Genomic DNA, 23,525 nt, shown 5'->3' with positions numbered 1-23,525 from the left:
GGAAGCGCACCGCTCGAATCACTCAATGGGAGGGGAAGGAAAGGGAGGCGGGGAAAGGCCGCTCTCCTGCCCGCGGAGAACAGCCGCAGAGGCCGCCACGCTGCACCCCTCGCCTCCTACTCTCTAGCCCCCTGCAGCCCCCACCCGCGAACTCTCGCGAGAGCGACACACGCCCACTCCGCCCCTCGGCCTGCAGCTGCCGACCCCTCACTTTCTCAACACCTCTGCAGCACCCGGCCTTGCCCCGCGGGTTCGCAGGGGCTACCGGGCGGGTGGAGGCCTGTCCACCCGGTTAGTGGGATGCGCCAGAGCGCTCCAGCCGACCGGAAGGAAGTGGGGCTTCAACTCCGGGATGTCAGGGTCCTGCAGTGAGGGGTGGAATTGCCACCAGAATTCTGCCCATTGTGAGTGCCCAGCAAAGGATGATGAAAGATTACGGAGTCTCTCTGCCAGTACATAAAAACTGGAGAGAGGTTGGAATGGTTTGGATGTGGTTCTGCCAGAAGAGAGGAAAGGATCTAAATGAGTTTTCAAAGTCCATGTCGTTTTATGGTCATAGTTTAAAACCCTGAACTAGGAGACGGGGTCCATCACTGTCTGAACAGGCAAGTTGGGCTGTCATCAGCAGCTGGAAAAACTGCTGTGGTGACATAGTCAAGGTATGTGGAGCATTCTTAAATGGATTATAAAGCCTTGCCCTGGGCCCCTTAACTATGTGAAATGCAAGTTCCTCTGTGAGGGAGACTGAATCGTTTCTAGATTCTAGAATGGTTTGTACATCAGAGTGCCTAATGGTTACCATGGACTTGGGCCCCATAAATGCTTAATCAGCGTTGCCTCTGATGATCATCCTTTCACAGCATTATCCATTTCGGTACCCATTTATTTTACATAAGAGATGTCTATCATCTCTACTCACAACACCCATCAAATCCACAAGTTTTTCAAAGACTTGAACAAAACTTATGTGCAGCTATTAACCCACCTTAGGCTAAACAGACTTGAAGGAGGTGCCAATGTGAAATGTATTCTATTGAATTTATTCACTATTAGTTTGACGTTTTGGTAAATCAAACCATTTTTAAAAACAAGAAAATATTGAAATCTTGACACAATCATAACAACAGCAGAGGTCACTAGGATAATTTGAGAAGGCTTAAAGGCTCGGAGATGCAGGAAAGGAGGCCAAAGGAGGATTTATCTTAAAATAATAAAAATAATAGGTTTATGATACAAAAGCCCTGTGTTCCAGAACTTGATATTGTATTAACTTACTATGTAATTCTTTAAGGGTCTTCTGAAAGTAAAAGTTGAATTACCAGCTTAGGAAATTATGTTTGGAAAGAGTAAGTCAGTTAACCTATTAGAACAGCAGTTTCACCCCCTTTGAAATAAGGGCTTTGGATTATTACATGATCTCTAAGATATCTTCCTGTTTTAAAATTCTGTCATGCCAAGGGCATTCTTCAAATGACTGGCAGTCAGTTCTCATCCGCTCCCTGATTTGGTAGGCTGGCTTATGTAGCCTTGCTTTCGGTCTAACACAGTTTAGATGAATCCTATGACACTGAATCAAAACGATTGGAAGAGGAGAGAATCTGCAAAAATACCTGATGAGTTTTTATCGTACCACTAAGACAGCTTCCTAAAATTAATAGCTGATAAAATGTAAATATATTGGTCTTAAAAATTACAGCGGTGTTATGTTCATAATACAGAATATATTTCCAGAGGTTCGTCATTTAAGTCAAACAATGACTGTCGCTTAAAATTATTTAGCACTTCAAAAACATTGAGAAATCTATAATCAAAGCAAAGGTATATTCAAATAGACATTTCTAATTCTAATTTCTCTTTCACCAATTCACATTTTATACAACTCTCTAAAATTTCAAGAAGTTACTCTCCTAATCAAAATTATATTTTTATAAATCTTTTTTATGAAGAAAAATTCTTAAAATTTGTATTCTATCCACCAATTTAAAAAATTGGAATTATATTAGAAATATTGGAATTATGCCATGAGTAGATAGAATGTAACTGGGTATATGCCCTCAAATATCTTTACATATTCGTTTGAGTTACTTTCTTGTCATAACAAATAAGTATATTTATATATATAAGCAAACATGATATTTATAAATTGTGGTAAGATATGAAATAAACAGAATAATGTGATAAGGAGTAATGGTGAAGGAAGAGGATCTAATTTAGATTAAGTGCTTTAAAAAGGCCTAAGGAGGTGATATTTTTTGATGAAACCTGAACGAAAAGAAGGAGCCAGGCTATCAGAGTGCTAGAGGATGAGCATTTTCTGGTCGAGAGAATAACAAGTACAAATGCTCTAAGATAAGAAAGAGCTTAAAGCGCTCTTAGAGGTGACAGGTTATGGCCTGGGCAGAGTGAGCAAGAAGAGTGACATCAGATAAGGTATCATGTAGGCAGGGCACACTAGGGCTCAGAGGCCTATGCAAGACATTTGAATTTTATTTTGAAAACATTGAAAATTCAGCGGAAAAGTAAAATAAGAGGGAAGATAAAATAATCTGAATAACATTCTATTTTTTTAATTTGGAAATTTTCAAATATATACAAAGGGGAAGAAATTAGTACAATGATTCCATCACACATCTTCAACAATTATCAGCTCATGATCCCTGATTAACTTTTAGAAAGATCACTCTCTTCTTGTGGAGAATGAACTAGAGGGAGCCAACACATCAGAAGGTAAGATAGGATATTAGAATAATCCAGTTGTTTCTCAACAGTTGTGATTTGGTTTAGCGTAGTGTCGTTAATAATATAAAAAAGAAATTAATTTTAAGGTAAACCAACAGTGCTTGGTGACTGATTTTGGGGGTTGGGGAAAGGAAGGAGTCAAAGATTACTCCTGTTTGTTTGGTTTGATTTTGTTTTTGCTTTAGCAGCTGGTAGATGGTGCTGCCATTTATTGAAATAAGGAAGATATGAGTCACAATTCTGGGGTAAACTAAAAGTTCCATCTTATATGTTAACTTTGAGATGTTTTGTAGACATCGAATTAGTGATGTCAGGTAGAGTTTTGACTACTGTGCAATGACTAGGGAGAGATCTGAACTAGAGGTATTAAAGCAAGAGCTCTCAGTAAATAAACAGTATTTGAAGCCACAGATGGGCTTCCAAACAGGAATTTTATGCCAGATAAGAATAGACATAGCAAAGTGCTACCTTTAAACATCTGTGTTTCTTCTTTCTTTACATCTCTTCCCAGATACCTTAGATTTCTGATTACCATTTACCTCTTCTCCTCCAGTTGTATTTATATTCTCTTTTCCTCTACAACCTTAAAGAAAATGATTCATCGTACTTTTTTATCAGATAAGTTAATCACTTTCAATGTGTTAATTATTATGTTCCCTTCACAGATAAAATAATACCAATTAAAGCCAAGTTTCTAAATAGTAGAGAAGGGAAATTTTCTCCTTATAGAATTTAGTTTTTAAAAAATGAAGTAGGAATGATTGAATTATTATTAGAATATCTCCATTTTTGCAGCCCCTAATAGATGGGTCTGGGTATCGATCATCAATGGCTGCTAGTATCACAAGAGACCGTCACATTTTATGTGCATCCTAATGGAAGACTGTGTCATCACCTGTGAAGAAAGTCTTGCCAACAAAAGAGAACCTGAATCTGATTAAGCTTCTAGATCAAATTTACTAAATTATAGGAAATACAAGAAACAGAAGAATATAGTAGAGAATATGTTAAATGACACCACATGAATGCAATGGGCAAAATCCAAACTGTGGGTAAACTATACAGGACCCAATTTCTTCAACAAATGAATTGCAAAGAAAAAATAGAACTGAAGGTGAAACCTAGAGGTTGAAAGAAACAAGAGATATCAATCAGTTGTAATGCGTGGACCCATATGCATCCTGATTCAAACAAGCAATCTGAGAAAGAACAATAACAAATGTTCTACAGACTGATTATTAATTGTGGTGATGATGTCGTTTTTTTTAAAGCCCTTATTTTTTAGAAATATGAACTGAAGTAATTACATATGAAATAATATGCCAGGGATTGGCTTCAGAATAATGTGGAAGGGGGAAGTAGGAGTACAGATGAAATAAGATTGGCCATGAGTTGATAATTATTGAAGCCAGGTGATGAGTGTATGAGGATCATTATACTGTGCTGTCTACTTTTGTTTAGTTTTGAAATTTTCCATAATAAAAACAAATAGCATGTTTCCTTTTGAAAAGGCCTAGAAATGTCATTTATGATGTGGATTTTAAATTTGCTGATATAGAAGGTCATTTTTTTGGACTAGAGAGTTTTTCCCTTACCTACACATTAGCTAGCTTTTTCTGCCTATATATAAAGGTGTTTTTATACCTATTAAACTTAAAGCAAATGCTATTAATGCTAGAGAGAAGAAATGTTGAATTCAAACCCCGTGGCTAAATCTGGGCCTCAGTATTTCTTGAGTAGCTGTTCTTGTCTGATTCAGAAGTGTGATCTGACTCTGAAAGAATAGATATGTGAACAATAAATACTAGAAAAAGTGTACCTGGGCAACAAATCCTTAGTAACCTGATGAAATGCATTCTATTGTGCAGAAGTATTTTGGTTATGTAATATCTAGATTGATGTAATTATTCCATCAAAGTAATGTATTGCATAGGACTATTTTTTTTTTGGCTACCCTTTATTGACTATTTTTGATGGGCCAATCACTCTGCTAAGCTTTTTATTTATTTTATCTCTATTTCATTTATCCCTTATACTGCCTCATTAGGTTGATATTAGCTGTTATTTTTCTCCTTTTATAGATGAGGAAACTAATGATGAAAGGTTATGTTTGTAATTTGCTCAAGAACACGTAGCTAGTAAATACAATCTTAATTCAATAAAGTCCATTTACCTTCCCCATTTCCTAGGATTACCTAAATTAAAATGAATATATTCTAAATGAATTTTGGCATGTGACATAATCCCAACTTAACATAGTTAGCCGTTCAACCTGTCCCTTATCTATGCTCTTTAGATTTTAAAATCTATATTTTCCTGCATTAAAAACAAACCAATGTATGGTTATAAATGCTTCTCAAGGATATATTATTTTAAAATAATAGAAAATATTGGAAGCATGAGAGGTTGGTTCATGAAGCTTGGTGTCTCTCAATGCATTCATTTATCACTGAAAGCCATAAAGCATAAAAACATAGCGCTTATTTAACATGTTAAAATGGAAGAAGGAATCTTCCACTGATCTCAAACCTAATCCAATACTCTTCCTTTCAAGCTGTTTTTTCTTTTGAAGGTGAGGTTTGTGCAAAAGAATGATTGAGTTAAAGGGGTCATGAGGTGAAAGTCATTCATTTAGTCATTCAAAGAGTATCTACTATGAGCCTCTGTAAGCAGGAAAAAAAAAAAAAAAAAAACAAGGATATAATCCCTGCCATCATGAATCCTAGAGGTCACTGGAAAATACAGGCAATCAAACAAAAGCAAAATTAGAAATTGGATCTGTATCAGGAAGGACAGGTCCATATTGTGTCTGAGTGTACATTGCAGGGACCTCACTATTTTGGTGGCCAGAGAATCGGATCTTGTGCATTCAGAGCATAGTATATATTTACTCCTTGCATTTAAATTCCTGTTATATTTATAAGTAGCATAATTTAATAAAACTACTTCCCTGCTGGTCATTGCCAGCCTATTTTTGGTGTTTTGAAGCACTGCAATATAAATACTGATTTTGTTTTTGAAAAGGCAGTTTTTTAGAACTTTTCAGAAGGTTCTACTTACAGTATAATTTTGAGGCTCTTAGTCCATAGGACAAAAGTCAAAAAATATTTCTTGCAAGGACCTTGCACTTGGTTAATAAATGTTGAATAAATGTTACTCTATTGAGTTTACGACTATCTGTAATTAATCGTTTTTCCCATTAAATTTAAACCATCTAGTCACTTTTCCAGTCAGGTGCATGGAAAAAAGAAGGAGGCCGAGTCCTTTTTGAGCCTATTCAAAACTGTTTTTCTTGATTTGATAGGACATTGCCAACGTCAGAAAGCCTAAAATTAATTCCACCAGCTGTGTTTTGGTTTGCTTCATATAGCATATGGGCTCAGGGGGTTAATCTGCTAGGCTTCCTTGCTGCTTCAATCTGCTGTGCTCTTAAAAGTTTGTTTGCCTAGAGTGCATGTCGTGCACCAGAGTGGTAACTAAGCAGCTGGAAAGTATTTGGGGACCAAACAGATAAGTCTCTCCATTAATCTCAGAAAAACCTAGCAACAATGTGGGGTTTGGGGAGTGGGGGATGGAGAAGTCACTAGGGAGTAGGTCAGATGAGCGGCTTAACTTTTAACCTTGCTTCAGTTTCCCAGAGAACAGGCTGCAGATGTGCTGTCAAAGACCAAGAGATGAGGATGTAGGTTCAAGGCGTTCATGTTTTTAGCCCACCTATCTCCACCAAGGTTCTTTTGTGTGAAAGACCATATATAGACAGAGAGAGTATCCCAACTGGCTGCCACTTAAAAATATCCTAAGAATCAGCAGCTGTTACTTTCACCCACACAAATTCACAGTTGGCTTAATTAAATAGTGCCTGTTCTCAAGAGCTACAGCCCTTGGGTTGTGCCCTAGATACTTAGGCAGCTTCCTCCACCCCCATTCCCTTAGAGTAAATTAAAGTAGAATAGATGAATGAAAAGGATCAGGTATGAGCACTTCAGAGTTTACATCAATGTAAATAACGAAATGTGAAGTCAGACCTGCCAATATGGTCTTGAACCCCTGCCTATATGACCACTGGACTCCAGGGATCCTAGGCAGTCCCTAGTCTTGGCCATTTATTCTCTCTTGCTCTTGCTCATTACCACACCCTCTTCTTGGCATCTCTCTCATGTTTTCTATAGTTGTTTTAGTTACAACCCTAGCAACCTGAGCAGGCCACAATCCTCTTATAGCTGGAGACATGAGATACAGCTTTACACAATGTAATTCCCCTGTGCTTCACCAACAGGACTCTAGTCTCAGACAGTCAAACCATTTGTTTTTCCTCAGGAAAAATATTCCAACCCTCCCAAACTATCACCATCTTTAAGATCTGTATGGCATGAGGGCAACCGGGAAACATCTGTAGAGAAGTCCACGGTAATCAATCTTACCTTGAAATTTGACCAAGTATTTTCAGATCCCTTATTTATAGGCTGTACTCTGTGTTTCCACACCAATCATTACATTTGAGTACAGGATAAAGGGATTTAATAAAATAAAACCATAGTGGGCAAAATTTCCTATCCAAAATAGAGCTTTTTTTTAAAAAAAAATTTATTATTAGTTTCAAGTATACAGTACATTGGTTAAACATTTATATAGTTTATGAAATGATCCCCCTGATTGCTCTTTCTCTCCTCTGGCTCTGCCCATAGCCATTACATTACTGTTGACTACATTCCCTATGCTCTACTCCCCCATCCCTGTGACCATCTATCAACTACTAATTTGTACTTATTTAACCCTTCACTCCTTTCTCCCAGCCCCCTAACACCCTCCTCTCTGGCCATCACCACATTGTCCTCTATATGTGTGATTCTGTTTTTGATTAGTTTATTCTTTTTGTTCCTTAAATTCCACATATAAGTGAAATCATATGGTATTTATTTTTCTCTATCTGACTTATTTCACTTAGCATAGTAACTCTAGGCCCATCCATGTGTTGCAAATGATGGGATTTCATTTTTTTAAAGGCTGAGTAAAATTCCATTATATATATGAACCATGTCTATTGATGGGCATTTAGGTTGCTTCCATATCCCAGCTATTGTAAATTATGCTGCCACGAACATAGGGATGCATAGATCTTTATGAATTATTGTTTTGGGGTGGTTTTTTTTTTTTTTGAATACCCAGAAGTGCAATTGCTGGGTCAAAAGGCATATCTATTTTTTAAATTAAATTTATTGGGGTAATATTGGTTAATGCAATTATATAATTTTCAGGTGTACATTATAATTTAACATCTATGTATTCTATTGTGTATTTACCACCCAAAGTCCACTTTCCTTCAGCTACCATATGTTTGACCCCTTTACCCCATCTACTTCCCCCTTCCTCCCCAACCCCCTATCCTCTGGTAAACACTAGTCTATAGTCCGTGTCCATGAGTCTCTGTTTATTTGTCCTGTTCCTTTGTTGCTTTTAGGTTTATATCCCACATATAAGTGATATCATGTAATTTTCAACTTTTTCTGTCTGGCTTATTTGTTTAGCATGATTATCTCGAGTTCCATCCATGTTGTCGCAAATGGCTGTATTTCATCTCTTCTTGAGGCTGAGTAATATTCCATTGTATATATGTACCACAGCTTCTTTAGCCAAGCATCTATCGTAGGACACTTCGGTTGCTTCCAGGACATGAAACGTATATCCATTTTTAATTTTTCAAGAAGCCTCCACTGTTTTTCACAGTGACTGTACCAATTTGCAATCCCACCAACAGTGCATGAGTGTTTCCTTTTCTCTGCATCCTCGCCAACACTTATTATTCTTTGATTTATTGATGATAGCCATTCTGAAAGTGTGAGATGATATCTCATTGTGGTTTTATTTTGCATTTCTCTGATGATTAGTGACCTTGAGCATCTTCTCATATGTCTAGTAGCCATCTGTATTTCCTCTTTGGAGAAATAGCCAGGTCTTCTGCCCATCAAAATAGAGTTTTAAAAGGAAGTGATCTTGTAGTGCGCTCCTCATAAGGGATCTGATACTTTCTGGAGCCCTGCAGGATAAAGGACCACTTGCAAGATTCAAGCAGTCAGTTGTCAGTCAGTAATATTTATTAAAGATCTACCATAAACAAGTTGTCATGCTAATGGCGAGGATACAAAAGAAATATACAACATCATAACCTTTAAGGAGCTCATTTCTAGTGACAGTGACAGAGACTGACATATAAACATAATCACAGCACAATATTATTCTTCTCATAATAGGATTATATGTAAAGGGCCATAGGAACCCAGCTAGTGAAACTGTCACTTAATTTGAGAAGAAAGATAAGAGTCAAAGAGAGTTTTACCAAAAAAAAAAAAAAGTCTTAAAGGGTTATTAGACTTTCTCCAGGTGAGGAAGTGATGATGGAGGAGTAAGAGACAGAGAGAAGGCATTGCAGAAAGATAGTGAAGCATGTGTAAAGAAAGCTCAGAGACAGGAAAAAATGCATGTATAGACAAAGGAAATGTTCACTGCTATGACCATTTATACCTTAATATGAGCTCTCATTCATTCATTCAACAAATATTTATTAAGCACTAACTATATGCTAGTCAGTCATGTAAGCATTGGGAATATAATAAGATCCAAAATAGACAAAAATCCCTGACCCCAAGAAGTTTACATTCTAATAGGAGATATTCTGAATTTAAGTCAATGTGTTAATTCTCCAGTTGTAGTTACATTTTAATTATCCCTAATTGTGGCATGAAATCTCAAGCTTATTTAAAGGAATATTTTAAAAGAATAAAAATATCAGGAATCAAGTAGGGAAGATTCTGGAATCACAGCATAAAGACAAAAAGTCTTCTGACCACCAGACAGACAGTAGTTCCAATGTTCATTTGAACTCTGCTTTAGTTGATATCACAGAATCACAAATCCAGTCCTATAGGAGGTTCTGTGAATATTTAAAGTACAGCCTTTAGCAATAAACTCAATGACTGCATGGCCAAATGGCCGGCCTAAAATTGGAGCAGGTGTGCATGTGTGTAAAGAAATTAAAATGGACCCACAACTCTTCCTAGGAACAAAGCGCTCCTCTCCTCTCCAGCCGTTTTACTCCCTCTTGCAACCTCCAGGGACCTACCATCTATTAGTGTCCCTGTCACAGAGCTGTTAAGCTTGCAATTTCCATAAATCTTCCCTGGACCATCAACAAACCACATGGGGCGTGAGGGTGGGGGAGGTGGCTACGCAGCATGGCTCAAAAGGCCAGTTCCTACCAGGAGGACTCAGTGATTCTCTGAACAGGACTGAAAGCAGTTCTTTGTTCCCTGCAATACTGTGGAACCAACTGTGGCAGTCTGTCCTGCCTTGGCTCTTAGAGCGCTTGTATAACCATGAAAACATGAGAATCTAAGCTAGTGCTGGAAAGAGACCACAGAATCTTTGGGAAATAAGGGGAACTAATATTGATTTATGTTGTGTAATTTCCTGCCAGTAATCTTGCAAGACTCTTTATATCTCATATACCTCTCACCACAACCCTATGAGGCAGATGTTTTGCCAGTTATACGGATGAGAATATTAAATCACATCTAATATAACACCAGTAGTAAGTAGTGGGTCCAGAATTTGAACCCAGGTCTATCTAATTCATGTAGAATAAAAATACCCTAGGGCTGTATATTATGGAAGAGTTGGGATGGTAAGTGCTACACAAACATAGCATTATATAGTATTGAATCACATATTAGGAAAGTTATTACCTTTTAAATTCACTTTCTTCTGATTATGTCAAGGAGAAAGTCTTGGTTTGGTGCTGGTATGTCTTTTAACACCTTTCTAACACCTTTTTTAGAGAGAGCACAGGCTCTAGATTAAGACTTCAGCAGGCAACAATATCTAGCTAGATCTTAATAACATTTTACTCTTATTGACTTTATGTGTTCTTCTGCTACATAAGGCATGTGATACTGGTTTTCATTTGTAATAGTGATATAAAGTAGAGCCTGTTGGTTAAGCTCAGGATCTCGAGCATCATACTATCCAGGTTAAGCTACTAGCTGTATGACCTTGGGTGAGTTAACTTTCATTTTCCTCACTTTTAAAATAGGCTTAATGGTAGTATCTGCCACATAGGTTGATGAGTGAATTCAATGAGCTATTGCATGTTGAGCACATAGAACAATATTTAAAATATACTGCTGCTCAAAAATGTTAGTTATTTGAAGTTTAAGAGAAAATGAGCTGATTTAAATCAGGGTTTCTCACCCTTGGCACTGCTGACGTTGTGGACCAGATAATACTTGTGTGGGAGGCTGTGCTACGTATCGTAGGATGTTTAGCAGTATCCCCACCCTCTATCCACTAGATTCCAGTCACACCCAGTTATAACAAACAAAAATATCTCCAGACATTGTCAGATGTCCTCCTGGTGGAAAATCAACCTGGTTGAGGATAATCGATTTACAGGAAAACATTAGGTAAAAAAACATACTTACCTATGACAAATCAAAACATGTTATAGAGAAAAACTGAAGTTTCAGAAACACTGCTTTGAGACAGTGCTATTTGAAATTTAATTCTAAGTCAGAAATGACTATTTTTATATGCAGGTTTACGACTGCACTCTAAATTTCCTATCAAAGCTAAAAGTCATTATAATTCTTGTAAGTTATAACAACTTAGAAAGGGCTGAGCAAATAAGTACATGAAATTCACCTTTATTTTTCTTTGACCTATTTTTTTCTTCTTCTGCCTTCTCTGCACATATAATCTTGAACTGACTAGGCGACATCTTTTGTCCAGACTTCTCTGTTCCCCTCCTCCCCAATCAGGGGTGCTCTTCTCTCCCCCCAAGGCCCTATTCTCTGCCTTTTAAATGCATAGAAAAACGTAATTGATCCTATACCCGTTAGTATGTTTTCAGCTAAAGACAGCAGAAAACTACACCCTTAACGGGTTGAAACAATGGGGAAATTTAATGGTTCACAGAAATGAAGTTCAGAAATCGGGAAGGTGTCAAGTAGATGTTAGTTCAGTGGCTCCAGCTCCATTTCTCTACAATGTCCTTGACTTTGCCTTTCTCAGTGCATCTGGTTCATCCTCTGCTTAGTGGTGGATTGACTACAGCAGTTGGGACTTCATATTCACATCCAACCATGTCCAGAAGACATTGAAAGAAATTTGTCTCTAAGTTATCCAATGCCTTTAATGAAAGTTTGGCCTCAGATTATCCAACCTTGTAAGTTAGTTGCTTTATCAATTAGATGCCTGAAAAACTCTCTGAATTTCATTAGTTTACTGGGTTGTTGATAGATTAAATGAGACAGTAGTATTAGTAACAGCACTTTGTAAACTGATATGTAATTGTAAGATATCTTTTCTTGGGAGGTTCGTAGTTTTTTTTTTGTTTTTTTTTTTTACCTGGTGAATGATTCTAGACTCAGGACAGCTCTGCAATACCCAGCAGCAGAATTCATGGACTTTGATATGCTCTCCATTGATATAGCCTGACTACAATAAATATTTCTACTTTCTTTCTTCTGTCCTGCCCCCAAGTGGCAAATAATTTCTACATTTGTCATTCAAATTGCCAGGATGGGAACACTGATTGACTTAGCCAATAACCCAACTAAACCTTTTACCCATGCCAAGTCAGAGGCCCCTGGCCAGATTGCTCTTATTCTCCATGATTAATAATGTCTTTCAAAGCCTAAATGAATGCCATTTCACACTACACAGTGTGTTCTTGCACAAATCAAAAGGTTAATTAAAATAAATGGAAAGATACCGCTTTTGTATGAAAACATCAGTGCTCCCTAATTAAACTATAAATTTAATGCAATTTTCTACTCAATAAAAAATACTCATAGGATGGAAATTTTTTTAAAAAGGTAGGTTTTTCAGAAAAGCTGAAATGGACAACTTTAGCCAGGAAAATTCTAAAAAATAAGAGTAATCTTGGGGGGAATTGCCTACCAGATATTAAAACATTACAAAGCTACAGTGTTTAAAAACTTGAAAAGAAAGCTAGATCAATGGAAGAGAATAGAAATAACAAATATAGACAAAAATATAAAGTCAGTGCAAGAAAAATAGATTATTCAGGAAATGGTGATGAGACAACTGGATAGCCATCTGAAAAATCTTGAAGTCCCTAGTTTAATTTGTTATACTAAATTAAATGCCAAGTGAATCAAAGATCTAAACATGAAAATTGAATCTAGAAAAAACATCGAAAAAAATTTTTGTAATTCCATCAGGGAGAAAGCCTTTCCAAACTTGACATAACTCCAGAATTCAAACCCACGCGGATATTGACAGCAGATATTGATAAACTCGATAAATGAAAAAATATTGCCAATAATGAAAAAATATAACAAAATTTTTTAATTGACAAATTGAAGGAAATATTTAGAACATATTACAAATGTAGTGTTTATTTCTTCACTTTATAAACAGCTTTTGTAAGTCAACAAGAAAAGGACCACAGCACAATTTTTTTAAATAGGGAAAAATGTACATACAAAGAATATTCTGCATCTGTTAAATAAATGAGGCAGATCCGTATGAAATGATTGTAAATGATCTTTATAGATATCAGAGAAAAAAGCAAAGATACAAAAAATATATAGTAGTCTATTTTTTAAAAATACAGGAGGGTAGAGAAAGACTAGGTTACTAATTTTCTATGTTGCTATAACAAATTACCACAAATTTAGTGAATTAAAACACACAAATTTATTATTTTACGGTTCTGGAGATCAGAAGTCCAAAATGGGATTTCACTGAGCTAAAATCAAGGTATCACTAGGGCTCCATTCCTTTTTGAGGCTGTAGGGGAGAATGCATTTCCTGGCCTTTTCCACCTTCTACAGGTTGTTCACAGTCCTTGGCTTATGGCCTTGTATCACTTTAACCTTCTGTCATCACATCTCATTCTCTTACTCTTCTACCTCTCTATTCCACCTTTTAAGGACCCTTATGATTACATTGGCCCATCCAGGTAATCCAGGATAAACTTAGTAACATCTACAAAATCCTTTTTGCCACATAAAGTAACAACATAATACCAAAGAGCTGTGTTAAAGAGGTAAAATCAGATTTTATTTAGGACTATTGCAATAGCGGGAAAGAGACCTCAGTGTAGACCTTGGTTCCAAATATAACATGGACAAGTGGGGATATATAGCCAAGGAGCAGGGTGGGGATCAGTGGATGGAAAATTACTAAAAAGAAGGAAACATCAAGTGTAAAAGGGGATTTCTGGCTAAACTGACTTAACAGAATTCTTGCTAAAGGCAGGCTACGGAATAGTGAGGGATGAGGAATTTTATCACATATCAAGAGTGATTAGATATCATCAAAGGTGTGGTTTCTGGCTACACTGACTTGGCAGGATTCTTGCTAAAACTGGGCAATGCAAAGATGAACATGGAAGCCTAAAGGTCAAGGCCTAGTTGAGAAGATGGCTCAGAGGAGCCTGACTGAAATTGGTCAAGGAGAGTCTCTGTCAATAGTCACAGGTTCCAGGAATTAGATGTGGATACATTGCGGGATGGGGGAGAGGGTCATTATTCTGCCTACCACTACAGGCAAATTGATCAGCCAATGAGAATCAACTGAAAAACTATTATAAGCAATAAAAGAAATTGTTGTAGTGGTTGAGCATAAAATTAATATATAAAAAACAATAACCCATCTACCTAGTAACCAAAATGATAAAATACATAGAAACAAATGTGTTCTTGATTATTGCAAGAAAATAGCAAAAATGTCATTGAGGAGGAAAAATAGCAACCTGAGGATCAGAGGTAGGAAGGAGAATTATTTTTGATGTGTCCTCTTTTGCATCATTTAAGTTATTTTATAACCATCTTCTGTTGAACATGTGAATCTCTGATCTTGTCATTGCCTATTTAAAATCCTGTATTGTTTTTTGTGGTTGTTTTGTTGTTGCTTCTGCTGCTTACAAAATTGTTTTTGTGGTGTGTGTATTTTTTTTTTTTTTTTTTACTGTTCGTTATTCACTTCCCTTTTCCTATTTTAGGAGAATCTGCTATTGTGTATGGTTTCAGTAGGACTCAGTGCCCTATGTTTTACTATAGAAACTGAAGAAGAAAGAAATTGGATCCTTCTGCAGAGGGCACTGACTCTGGAGGTGATTACACTGGGCCAGGGACACTTCAATCTATAGAGAACCTACAAGAGTATCCCACAGAGGTGGAGGTGGCCTCCCAGCTTAGTCTGTTCTAATTAAAAAACAGGTATTGTACTTTGTGATATTTGACCTAAAGTAGCTTCCATATCTTTCTTAAGCCTCCTGTTTAATAATACTTTTTTTTTTTTATTTCTGGCAACAAAGAAAAACCTAACTCCAAATATCGGTCAAACCCCTTAACAAGCCATACAAGGCCTCTCCTTCCTTCTTTCCTTCCTTCCTTCCGTCCGTCCGTCCTTCTTTCCTTCCTTCCTTCCTTCCTTCCTTCCTTCCTTCCTTCCTTCCTTCCTTCCTTCCTTCCTCTCTCTTGTTCACTTCCTCCCCAGTACATACTTGTATTTTTCATAGTTTCCCAAACATTCCATGCCTTTTTACTCCTCCATACCCATCTAGAATATTTTCTTCCCCATAAAGAGTGGCAATACCTTTTGGGCTTTTAATACCCACTTAATTCAACTATAATTTCTCTGATTTATCGCCTCATAGTACTTCCTTTCCTACTTCTACAGTCCATTATAGTATTCGTGTTTGAAGTATTTGAACTATTCTATATCAGACTGAGAAGAGGAGAATAAGACCAACAAGGCTTGGTCCAGCACACAGCATATCAAGGCTCCTTAATAAATATTATTGACTGAATAAAATTAGGTAAATGCAGTTTTGCTGATTTAAGATAATTATGACTACTACCACCTTTTTTATTTTTATTTTTACTTTTTTGTTCCATTTCAGTATAGCTCTTTCAGGTTACAAAAGGGAATAGGATGATTTGTTCTGGTAGGTAGGTAGACAGATGTGAACAACAGGGGAACAAAGGAATGGAAGCCCAGACCAGAGATAGCCCAGAGACCGCCCAAGGAACACCCCATTTGTAGTTAAAGAATCGATCACTCCTACATCCTGACAGACAAAGGACTGGAGGGCCATAAACCTATAGCTGGTTTAGTCTGGCCACAGACACTTGCGCAGAAGGTACTACCCTAACCTGCCCACAGCCTCAGCCTCATTATAATACCATGTTTATGCCAGGAAGTTCATGAATCTAATTATAACAGACTGAATTCTGGGGCAGCACATGTGTATTAGGCAAAGACTATATAGCAGCCAAGTGTCTGTCAAAATGACCTCACGTGCCAATCACTTAGGAATGCCTTTGTAAGCATCCATTGCGGCCCTAATATAATACAGACCTTTTCAATTCTGAATTGTTACAGCCCTCTTCTCTGAAAACCAGTTCCTCCCTTAGAGTATACTCTGTTGTCTTTTCACCTCTCTAATTCCACAGGGCTACAGCCTTCCTTAGTGTGGCCTATCTCCTTTTAAAATATACTTTTAATAAATCTTACTTCTAAATCTCACTGTGATGGAATCGTCTCTGCCACAGTGAAAAGAACTGAGAATCTCCAGTGTTACCCGGGCAGTGCCACAGTTCAGATTGTCCCAACAGTAATGGTTCCTTTAGAAATATATTTAATATTTGACAGATTAAAAATAGCTTCTACTTATATTTCCTTAGTTGATTTTTGTTACAGCCATATGTGGTGAGCTGGGGTAATGAGTTTCAGAGAAATTGAGTAACTTTCCTAAGATTACATGACTTGTAAATGGTCATAATCATGATAAAATTAATAAAAGAAAAACTAACATTTACTATGTCCAAGTAGTGGGGGTTTTTTTGTATGTTTTTGTTTTTTACTTGCTTTATCTAATTTGATACTTTCCACTATGTGGTAAGTACTATTGTTATCTCCATTGTATCAATAGGGAAACTGAGATCACCAGTACGTGGTAAAGCTGATATTTGAATCAGATTTATTGAAATGGAATCGGTGTCCCAATGAAAGAACAAATGCTTCAAAAGGGCAATTATTATGCTACACAGATAATTTTGCTATGATCTCCTGCTGGCTCCTAATGCCCATGCTTTATGACTTCTTATAGCTCTTTTTTTTTTTTTGGTGCTATTTTCTTGTTAGCGTGCAGTGCCATCTTGCTGCTGCTAAATCACTACTTATCTATGCTGGATACCAGGTAAGTAACTTATTGGCACTACATCTAAAATTAGGAGGAAATGAATGAGTATCCATAGATTCTGTAACATCTTTTGTGAGAAAATATTTTTTTCTGTTTATTTCTTGATTCTTTATCATATTTTATTTAATAAGAGTCCCAGAAAAATGCTTCTTCTCACATAGCTTTATTTGTGTTAGCTCATGCAATTGACTTGAAAATAAGATTCTCTGAGTAGTCAGCGAGGCATTGGAATGGCAATAATCTGGAAGCTATAATACATTTTTCAGTGCTAGCACTCATCCACCTGAAGGAGTGACACGCTGGTCTGCTCAGTGAGCCTACCACTGCATGTCTATACTATAAAACTGCTTCAACAGCATTAAATGGCTGAAATGATAAATGGATATACCTTGCCAAAGGAGAGAAGATCACAGCTTTAGAAAAGCTGCTGAGCTCTAAAATACTTGTTTGTAATTGCCCTTTTGAAGGATTTATTCTTTCATTAAGCATTTCTTTTCTGTAGTACAACTTTTTTTCTTTTTATCATTTATTCTTGTGTATGCGTGTATCACAAAAAGGGCCAGAGAGCTTAGATGCACCTACATCTTTGGCAGTAGAGAAAAGCCCACTTCTCTCTACTAATCAAAAGAGCACAGTAATTACCTGTGCATGGGTATTACGTAGTTTTTTTCAGAAGAATGTTTAAGAACCTGATTTCAGTTCATTCTAAGCATATTTATTAAGTACTTAACAGGTACCCAATACTCTGTATAGTAGTAACTAAAATCAAATATGGTTCCTATCTCCATTGAGGTAACATTTGTTGATGTGCAGCCTCATTATATAATTAGATTTTATTTTAAATTTATAATCCAAGACCATGATAAAATACTGCCTGTACAATTTCTATAGCAATCTGAGACTTCCCAAATATGCAAATATGAGGCCACAAAAAATATGAAGCCAAATTTAATTATTGGATTTTAGTGCTGAAATAAATTTCAAAATAAGCATATATTTTGCTTTTCTACTGTACTTTAAATTTCATAAGGTATTATATTAGTTTCTTATTCCTGCTCTCACAAATTGCCACAAACCTGGTGGCTTAAAGGAACACACATTTATTGTTTTACAGTCCGAAGGTCAGAAGTCCAAAATGGGTCTCACTGAACTAAAGTGAAGGTGTCACCAGGGCTATGTTCCTTCTGGAGCCTCTTGGGGAGAATCCATTTCCTTGTATTTTCTAGCTTCTAGAGGCTGCCTACATTCCTTGGTTTGTGACTCCATATCTTAATTTTTAAAGTAAAACCATTTTGTTAACTGGTAAGATTATAAAAATAATTTTAATTTTTTTCTTTTCAGCATTTTCTTATGGACTGTGTTTTCCTTTTATAATGTGAAAAGAAGAAAATTATAAGAAGAGTCTTCTAATGTGCTGCTGGAGCATAAGTGTATAGAACAGATCAGTAAGGATTGAAGCTATTCAGATCTGGCTGGAACCAAACCAAGATCTATTTTGTAGCCTGGGTAATCTAAACTTGATCTGATTAGCAGTGGTGAACCATGAGGGATTTTAAAGGGGATTTTTAAGAAGCTGTAATGAAAGATTTTACTAAAATAAGATAAATTTTTACTACTATGTTATGATTCTCCCATTTTGATTCTCAGATCTCAAAGTATAATTTACTTGTCTCTTGCTGATTTAGGTTATTTCTTCATACCATCAGAGCTGATATTCAATTTTTAATTCACTTTTCTACACTATGAAAATAAAGCATTTACTTTGTCCTCATGGATAAATGGCTGGATTGTTGATGGTTTTTGTTTGTTTGTTTGTTTGTTTGTTTTGTCTAAAACATAAGCACAGATAACAAAGGATGTCTAATTGGTATTCAAACACTACTATTTCAAGTGAACCAAATTTTCTCAACAGATGATGGAAGTGGAGTGGGAAAAATTTCAGCCAACTGTTATTCATGAGCCCCAGTACTCCACATATGATACAGTATCTTCTTAACCTTTGGCTGGAAGAAGAACAGCAGTGCTGATTCATGTAGATTTCATTCTGGTAGATAGGATAGGGGGGAATAGATTTTCAGAAACACTTGTTAGAGGAAGAACCTGTTGGGTGGAAACTGCTTCCATCCCTACCCCCAGACATATTGACCACAAAGGGAAACTCCTTACTTATCTATTTTACAGTATTTAGTAAGTTCTGAGATTAATTTAAAAAAAAAAAAAAAACAGGGTTGAAATTCTTCGAAGACACTCTACTAGCCCACTTTTTAGGATGGCATTAGAAGCTATGGCTCTATACTCAGCTTATTATGAAATAATGTTAAACTGTTTCTCTTACCTGTGGCTTTGTGCTCTTAAAGTCCATTTCAGTGTTAAAACAGCTATTTCATATATTTAGACACTAAAAGAAATTAATCAAAGTTTCCTTAATAATTAATGCTCTGATTATATGGAAAAATATTATATCTTAGAAGTGGTTTATTTCTGCAAAAAGCAGTTTATTGTCATGACCTAGCCCAGCAAACATGAATTATTATAGTTGTCTTAAACAAAATATATGGTTTATAGTTGCTGGCTTTAAAAATTACCCAATATACTTTGTTTATTATAAATAATAAAATATAAGCAAAACAAAAACGGAATTTCTCTTTTCTGACAAAATTAGTCGTCTTATCAAATGGTACACTGAAAAGAGAAAAACAGGTCATTTACTTTTCAATATATTTAATAGAATTCTTTTGCTAAATAGTGTGTTTTGTAATAATATCTACTCAATATGTGAGTTTTACTGTTGAAAAATTGACAAGTAACTCAAGCAATAATCAACTGAGTTTTGTCTACTTAGGATTAGCCCTCCCAAACATCGATCTCAATTTTACTTTCTAAAACAGCTTAGTAAGTCAATGAAAAATGAGGACCACAGCTAGTATTAAATATGAAACTGTAAGTTCCTATTTAGCTGCCTGAAAGAAATACCACCTTGATTTTAAAAATGGAATGGCATTACTGTTAGTTAATATCAAGATTGCTTTCACAAAATCATGTATTGTATTGATGGAGTGTATCAATATTACTGCAACTCAAACTCTATCTTTTATTCATGTCTAGGCAAATGAAACTAAATTTCAAATGGAAAATTTCACGTTTCTAAAAATATCGACTCATAGCAGTCAGATGACGAAGAACCAGGTAAGGTCAGGCACTGGAATTGAGTAGCCATGCATATTTTCTATTGTTTTATCAGATGAGAGTGATTTTTGGTTTTATTGCCAAAGACTGTTTATAGAACAGTGGTAAAGGAACAGCAGTAGACCTGGAGCAGGCATTTTTTCCTAATTCAGTTCTGTTTTTGCACATGATCTTAGGGAAGCCATTGCTGCCATCTCTGGCTACTAGTTTCTCTTTTGAAAGAAATGATATAAGCATGGGATTAGTCCACATTATAAGACTTAACAAGATGTTGGTAAAGAAATTTAAGGGAGGCCCAACAATCCTTGATTGTATGTATTAAGCTACTTGTATATCTCTAGGAGTACAAAAATGATAAGGCACAATCACTGTGCTTGAAGATCTTAGATATTTTGGGTCTTCTTATGTAAACATTAAAAGTGCTTATAAAATTTTTTTTTAAAAAACTAATCATTTGGTTTTAGTCTTTACATCTTATAGATATATTAGTTAATTATATCTATAATTATATCTACGCATGTTGTAACAAAAAGAGCTAAAATACAGTGGCTAAAGAAAAGAGCCATTTATATCTCTTCCACCTAGTCCAGAGGTAGGTGTTTCTGGGCTGGTAAAGAAGCTATTCCATCTTTAACATATAGCTTTTGTCTCTGGGTCCAATCTGGTGCTCTTGTTTCCACCATCACTTTCATATCCCAACCAGAAGGACAAGTTGAAAGCATGCCAGTTTCTTTAAGGAAAAGACTTGGTAATGAGAGAAATTACTTCTGCTCACCCTCTATTGGCCAGAACTCAGACAAACTGGTAACGATTAGCTGTAACAGTCCAACAGGTGGCCTAGCAAAAACTTCACAGTGTTATTAGTAAAGAACCACTATCAGTTACTGCTCTGAAAATTGAGGTGTGGTTAAAATTGTTGCTCAGAGTTATTTGTTGTAGTAGCTCCAGGAAAGACATTCCTCAAGAAATAAGCCTCCAGACTTTGAGAAAATAGGAAAAAATTATGAACACCTTGAAGCTGAAACCTTGGGTTTCATAAAATGTGTTGTTTAATCAATGATATGCATTGGGATATTCTTGCTAATTCTTTAATTTGGAAAAGATTCACTCTTACAACTAATAAAATTATCTAGGAATTTGCTTTAAGATGATTTGGTCATGGGTGGTGAGGGAAGAAGTAGGAATATGTGAAAAATGAAACAAGATTGATCATAAGTTGTTAATTATCGAACATTTTGCATATGTTTTAGCTTTTTCATATTACAAAGTTTTAAAAGTTAATACCTAATAGTTGCTGATATCTGTTTAGGGAGCTGCAGATTTTCATACCTTATGCATAGGTATTATTCTCATTAGAATTAAGTTCTCAACAATTGTTATCGCTCTCCTCAATTGACCTTGAAGAATGAAAATATGGATGAGGTAAACACTATAAATGTATGAAACTCAAAATTCTTGTTAAAGTTTGAAAGTGCTTGGAAAACATTTTAATTTTTACTATTTTCATTACCTTCCTTATTAAATCTTTTTAAGAATAAAGTTATGTCATGCAATACCAGAGCCATTCATGAATAAAGAACATAATCCCATGTGTTAGGATGTAGTATAGTGTGAAGAGAATAAGCTTTGGAGTGAGAAATCTGGCTTAAGTCCTTGCTCTACTCTACCAACTATGGGGCTTGGGTCATGTCACTTAATTTCACTGCATCTTAGTTTTCCAGTGCAACTAATGGGATCAATATTTAACTCATAGGGTTGTTATGAGAATAAGTACACAATAAACAGTAACTGCCATTATAATTAAATAGGTAGAAGTGCTTCCTATTTCTTTGTGGCCGAGGTTCTTAAAGTAGTGCTTTAAAGAAAAATACTTTCCTATTTTCTTTTTCCTTCTAGTTTTTATAAATTCGGAAAGTGTCCAAGTCTAAAAAGATGCCTATACAAATATTAAAAAGAAAAATCAATTCCATCTATAAAGCGCTATCTGTTGGCCAATAAACTAAGGCTTACGGAGAGCAACCTAACTTCATTTCCAAGGCAAGCCTCTAAACTCTGAATCCAAAAGAGGGTGCTCATAGTTATATTTTCATGTCTCTGTATAAACAAAAGTTATACAACAGTGTTCCTTTGGGGGAAAGAATAAGGAAGTAATAAACGCATTCTAATAAGGAAAAAAAAGTGCCCATTTTCATGCTTTATAAGCTTCAGACAGATTGCTGAGGTACTTGTTCCTTTGAACTCTGAACTGGTTATTACTTTTCATTCTGATAAAAATGTAAATTTTGTAACTAAGCACTAATCAGACATGATTTAGGCAGTAATAAACCTTTACTCCAGCTCACTGGCTTACATTAGTTTCCCCAAAAGGAAACAAAAGACTTACTCATTTTGTATTATCTAAACTCACTTTCTGCTGAAATATCTGTAAAGTACACAATTTTACATTAATAAAATTGTGACCTTACCAACTGGCAGTAAAAGGTGAGAAAGTGAGAAGTGAAAGGGGAAAAGATGAGTGTGGTATGTTTAGATTAGTTCCTTTTTCTTTCTAGTTTTTGTTTAGAGTTTTGATAGTATTATGTCCAAGAGAAGGAAGTGTGGTCCTATGGAAAACTAAATGAATATTACTTAATCACTTACCTCTCTATAAATTTATGATATAACTGTGTATGCCACTTTAATTATCTGGGCTCCAGATAATATGATATTTATATAGATATATAGATAGATAAATACACATATGTGTGTATATATATGTGAAAAATAACTTTAATTTCTAAATTTTCCCTTAATTTGTGACTTATAATATATAACTGAAAAGCTGTAAAATATATAAAAATGAGCATTATCTTATTTATTTTTCATCAATTATTGGCCTCCTGTTTTTTTAATTACAATTTGACCCTGATTAATATCATTAGCCTAGCCTCACAAAGCCATATAGAAAGAATCATCTTGTAATTTTTCACTCTTAATTCACTTTATTTTTTTCCAAGTAGAAGTATTTTAAAGTGAATTAAACTATATCATTCTACTTCTAAGTACCTCAGTATATAGTGCTAAAAAATATTTTCTGTATAATATGATCACATCTAAAAATTAATTCCTCAGTACCATCTAAAATCCAGCCTATATACATTTTTTTTTTGCCAATTATTTCCCAAAATCTTTTTAAAGCTGGAATGTCTACATCAGGGCCATATATTGCATCTGGTTGTTAGGTACCTTATGTCTCTTTGCCTTAGTGAGAAAGCAGAGCCTGAAGCAGAAGTGTGTATGTTACTACTTTATAAGAAAGTGCAATCCTAGGGAAGCAAGAGTGAGGGAAAAAGAAGTGAGGCAGGGAAACAGGATGAATTTGAGAGTGCCT

The 23,525-nt window shown here is 35.7% G+C and overlaps 1 protein-coding gene and 1 long non-coding RNA gene across 2 annotated transcripts in view; both read left to right on the top strand.

Moving 5' to 3' along the window:
- The first annotated feature begins 211 nt into the window (after positions 1-211).
- Positions 212-18,748, top strand: LOC111739970. The gene is made up of 3 exons (XR_002780423.1): positions 212-659; positions 14,765-14,981; positions 18,311-18,748. It is a non-coding gene; the product is annotated as an uncharacterized LOC111739970 (long non-coding RNA).
- Positions 18,749-20,080: 1,332 nt separating this feature from the next.
- The window catches only part of GRSF1 (G-rich RNA sequence binding factor 1), a 34,157-nt gene continuing 30,712 nt past the window's right edge, over positions 20,081-23,525 (top strand). Inside the window, exon 1 of the mRNA XM_011360509.2 lies at positions 20,081-20,155. Coding sequence (XP_011358811.2) covers positions 20,096-20,155 — 60 coding nt within the window. The 5' untranslated portion in view covers positions 20,081-20,095. The remainder of the gene's footprint in view (positions 20,156-23,525) is intronic.

The sequence above is a fragment of the Pteropus vampyrus genome, unplaced genomic scaffold (assembly GCF_000151845.1).
Source record: "Pteropus vampyrus isolate Shadow unplaced genomic scaffold, Pvam_2.0 Scaffold56, whole genome shotgun sequence".
Taxonomy (NCBI): domain Eukaryota; kingdom Metazoa; phylum Chordata; class Mammalia; order Chiroptera; family Pteropodidae; genus Pteropus; species Pteropus vampyrus.
The sequence above is the reverse complement of the archived record's forward strand: the minus strand, read 5'-3'. Positions and strand labels throughout refer to the sequence as shown.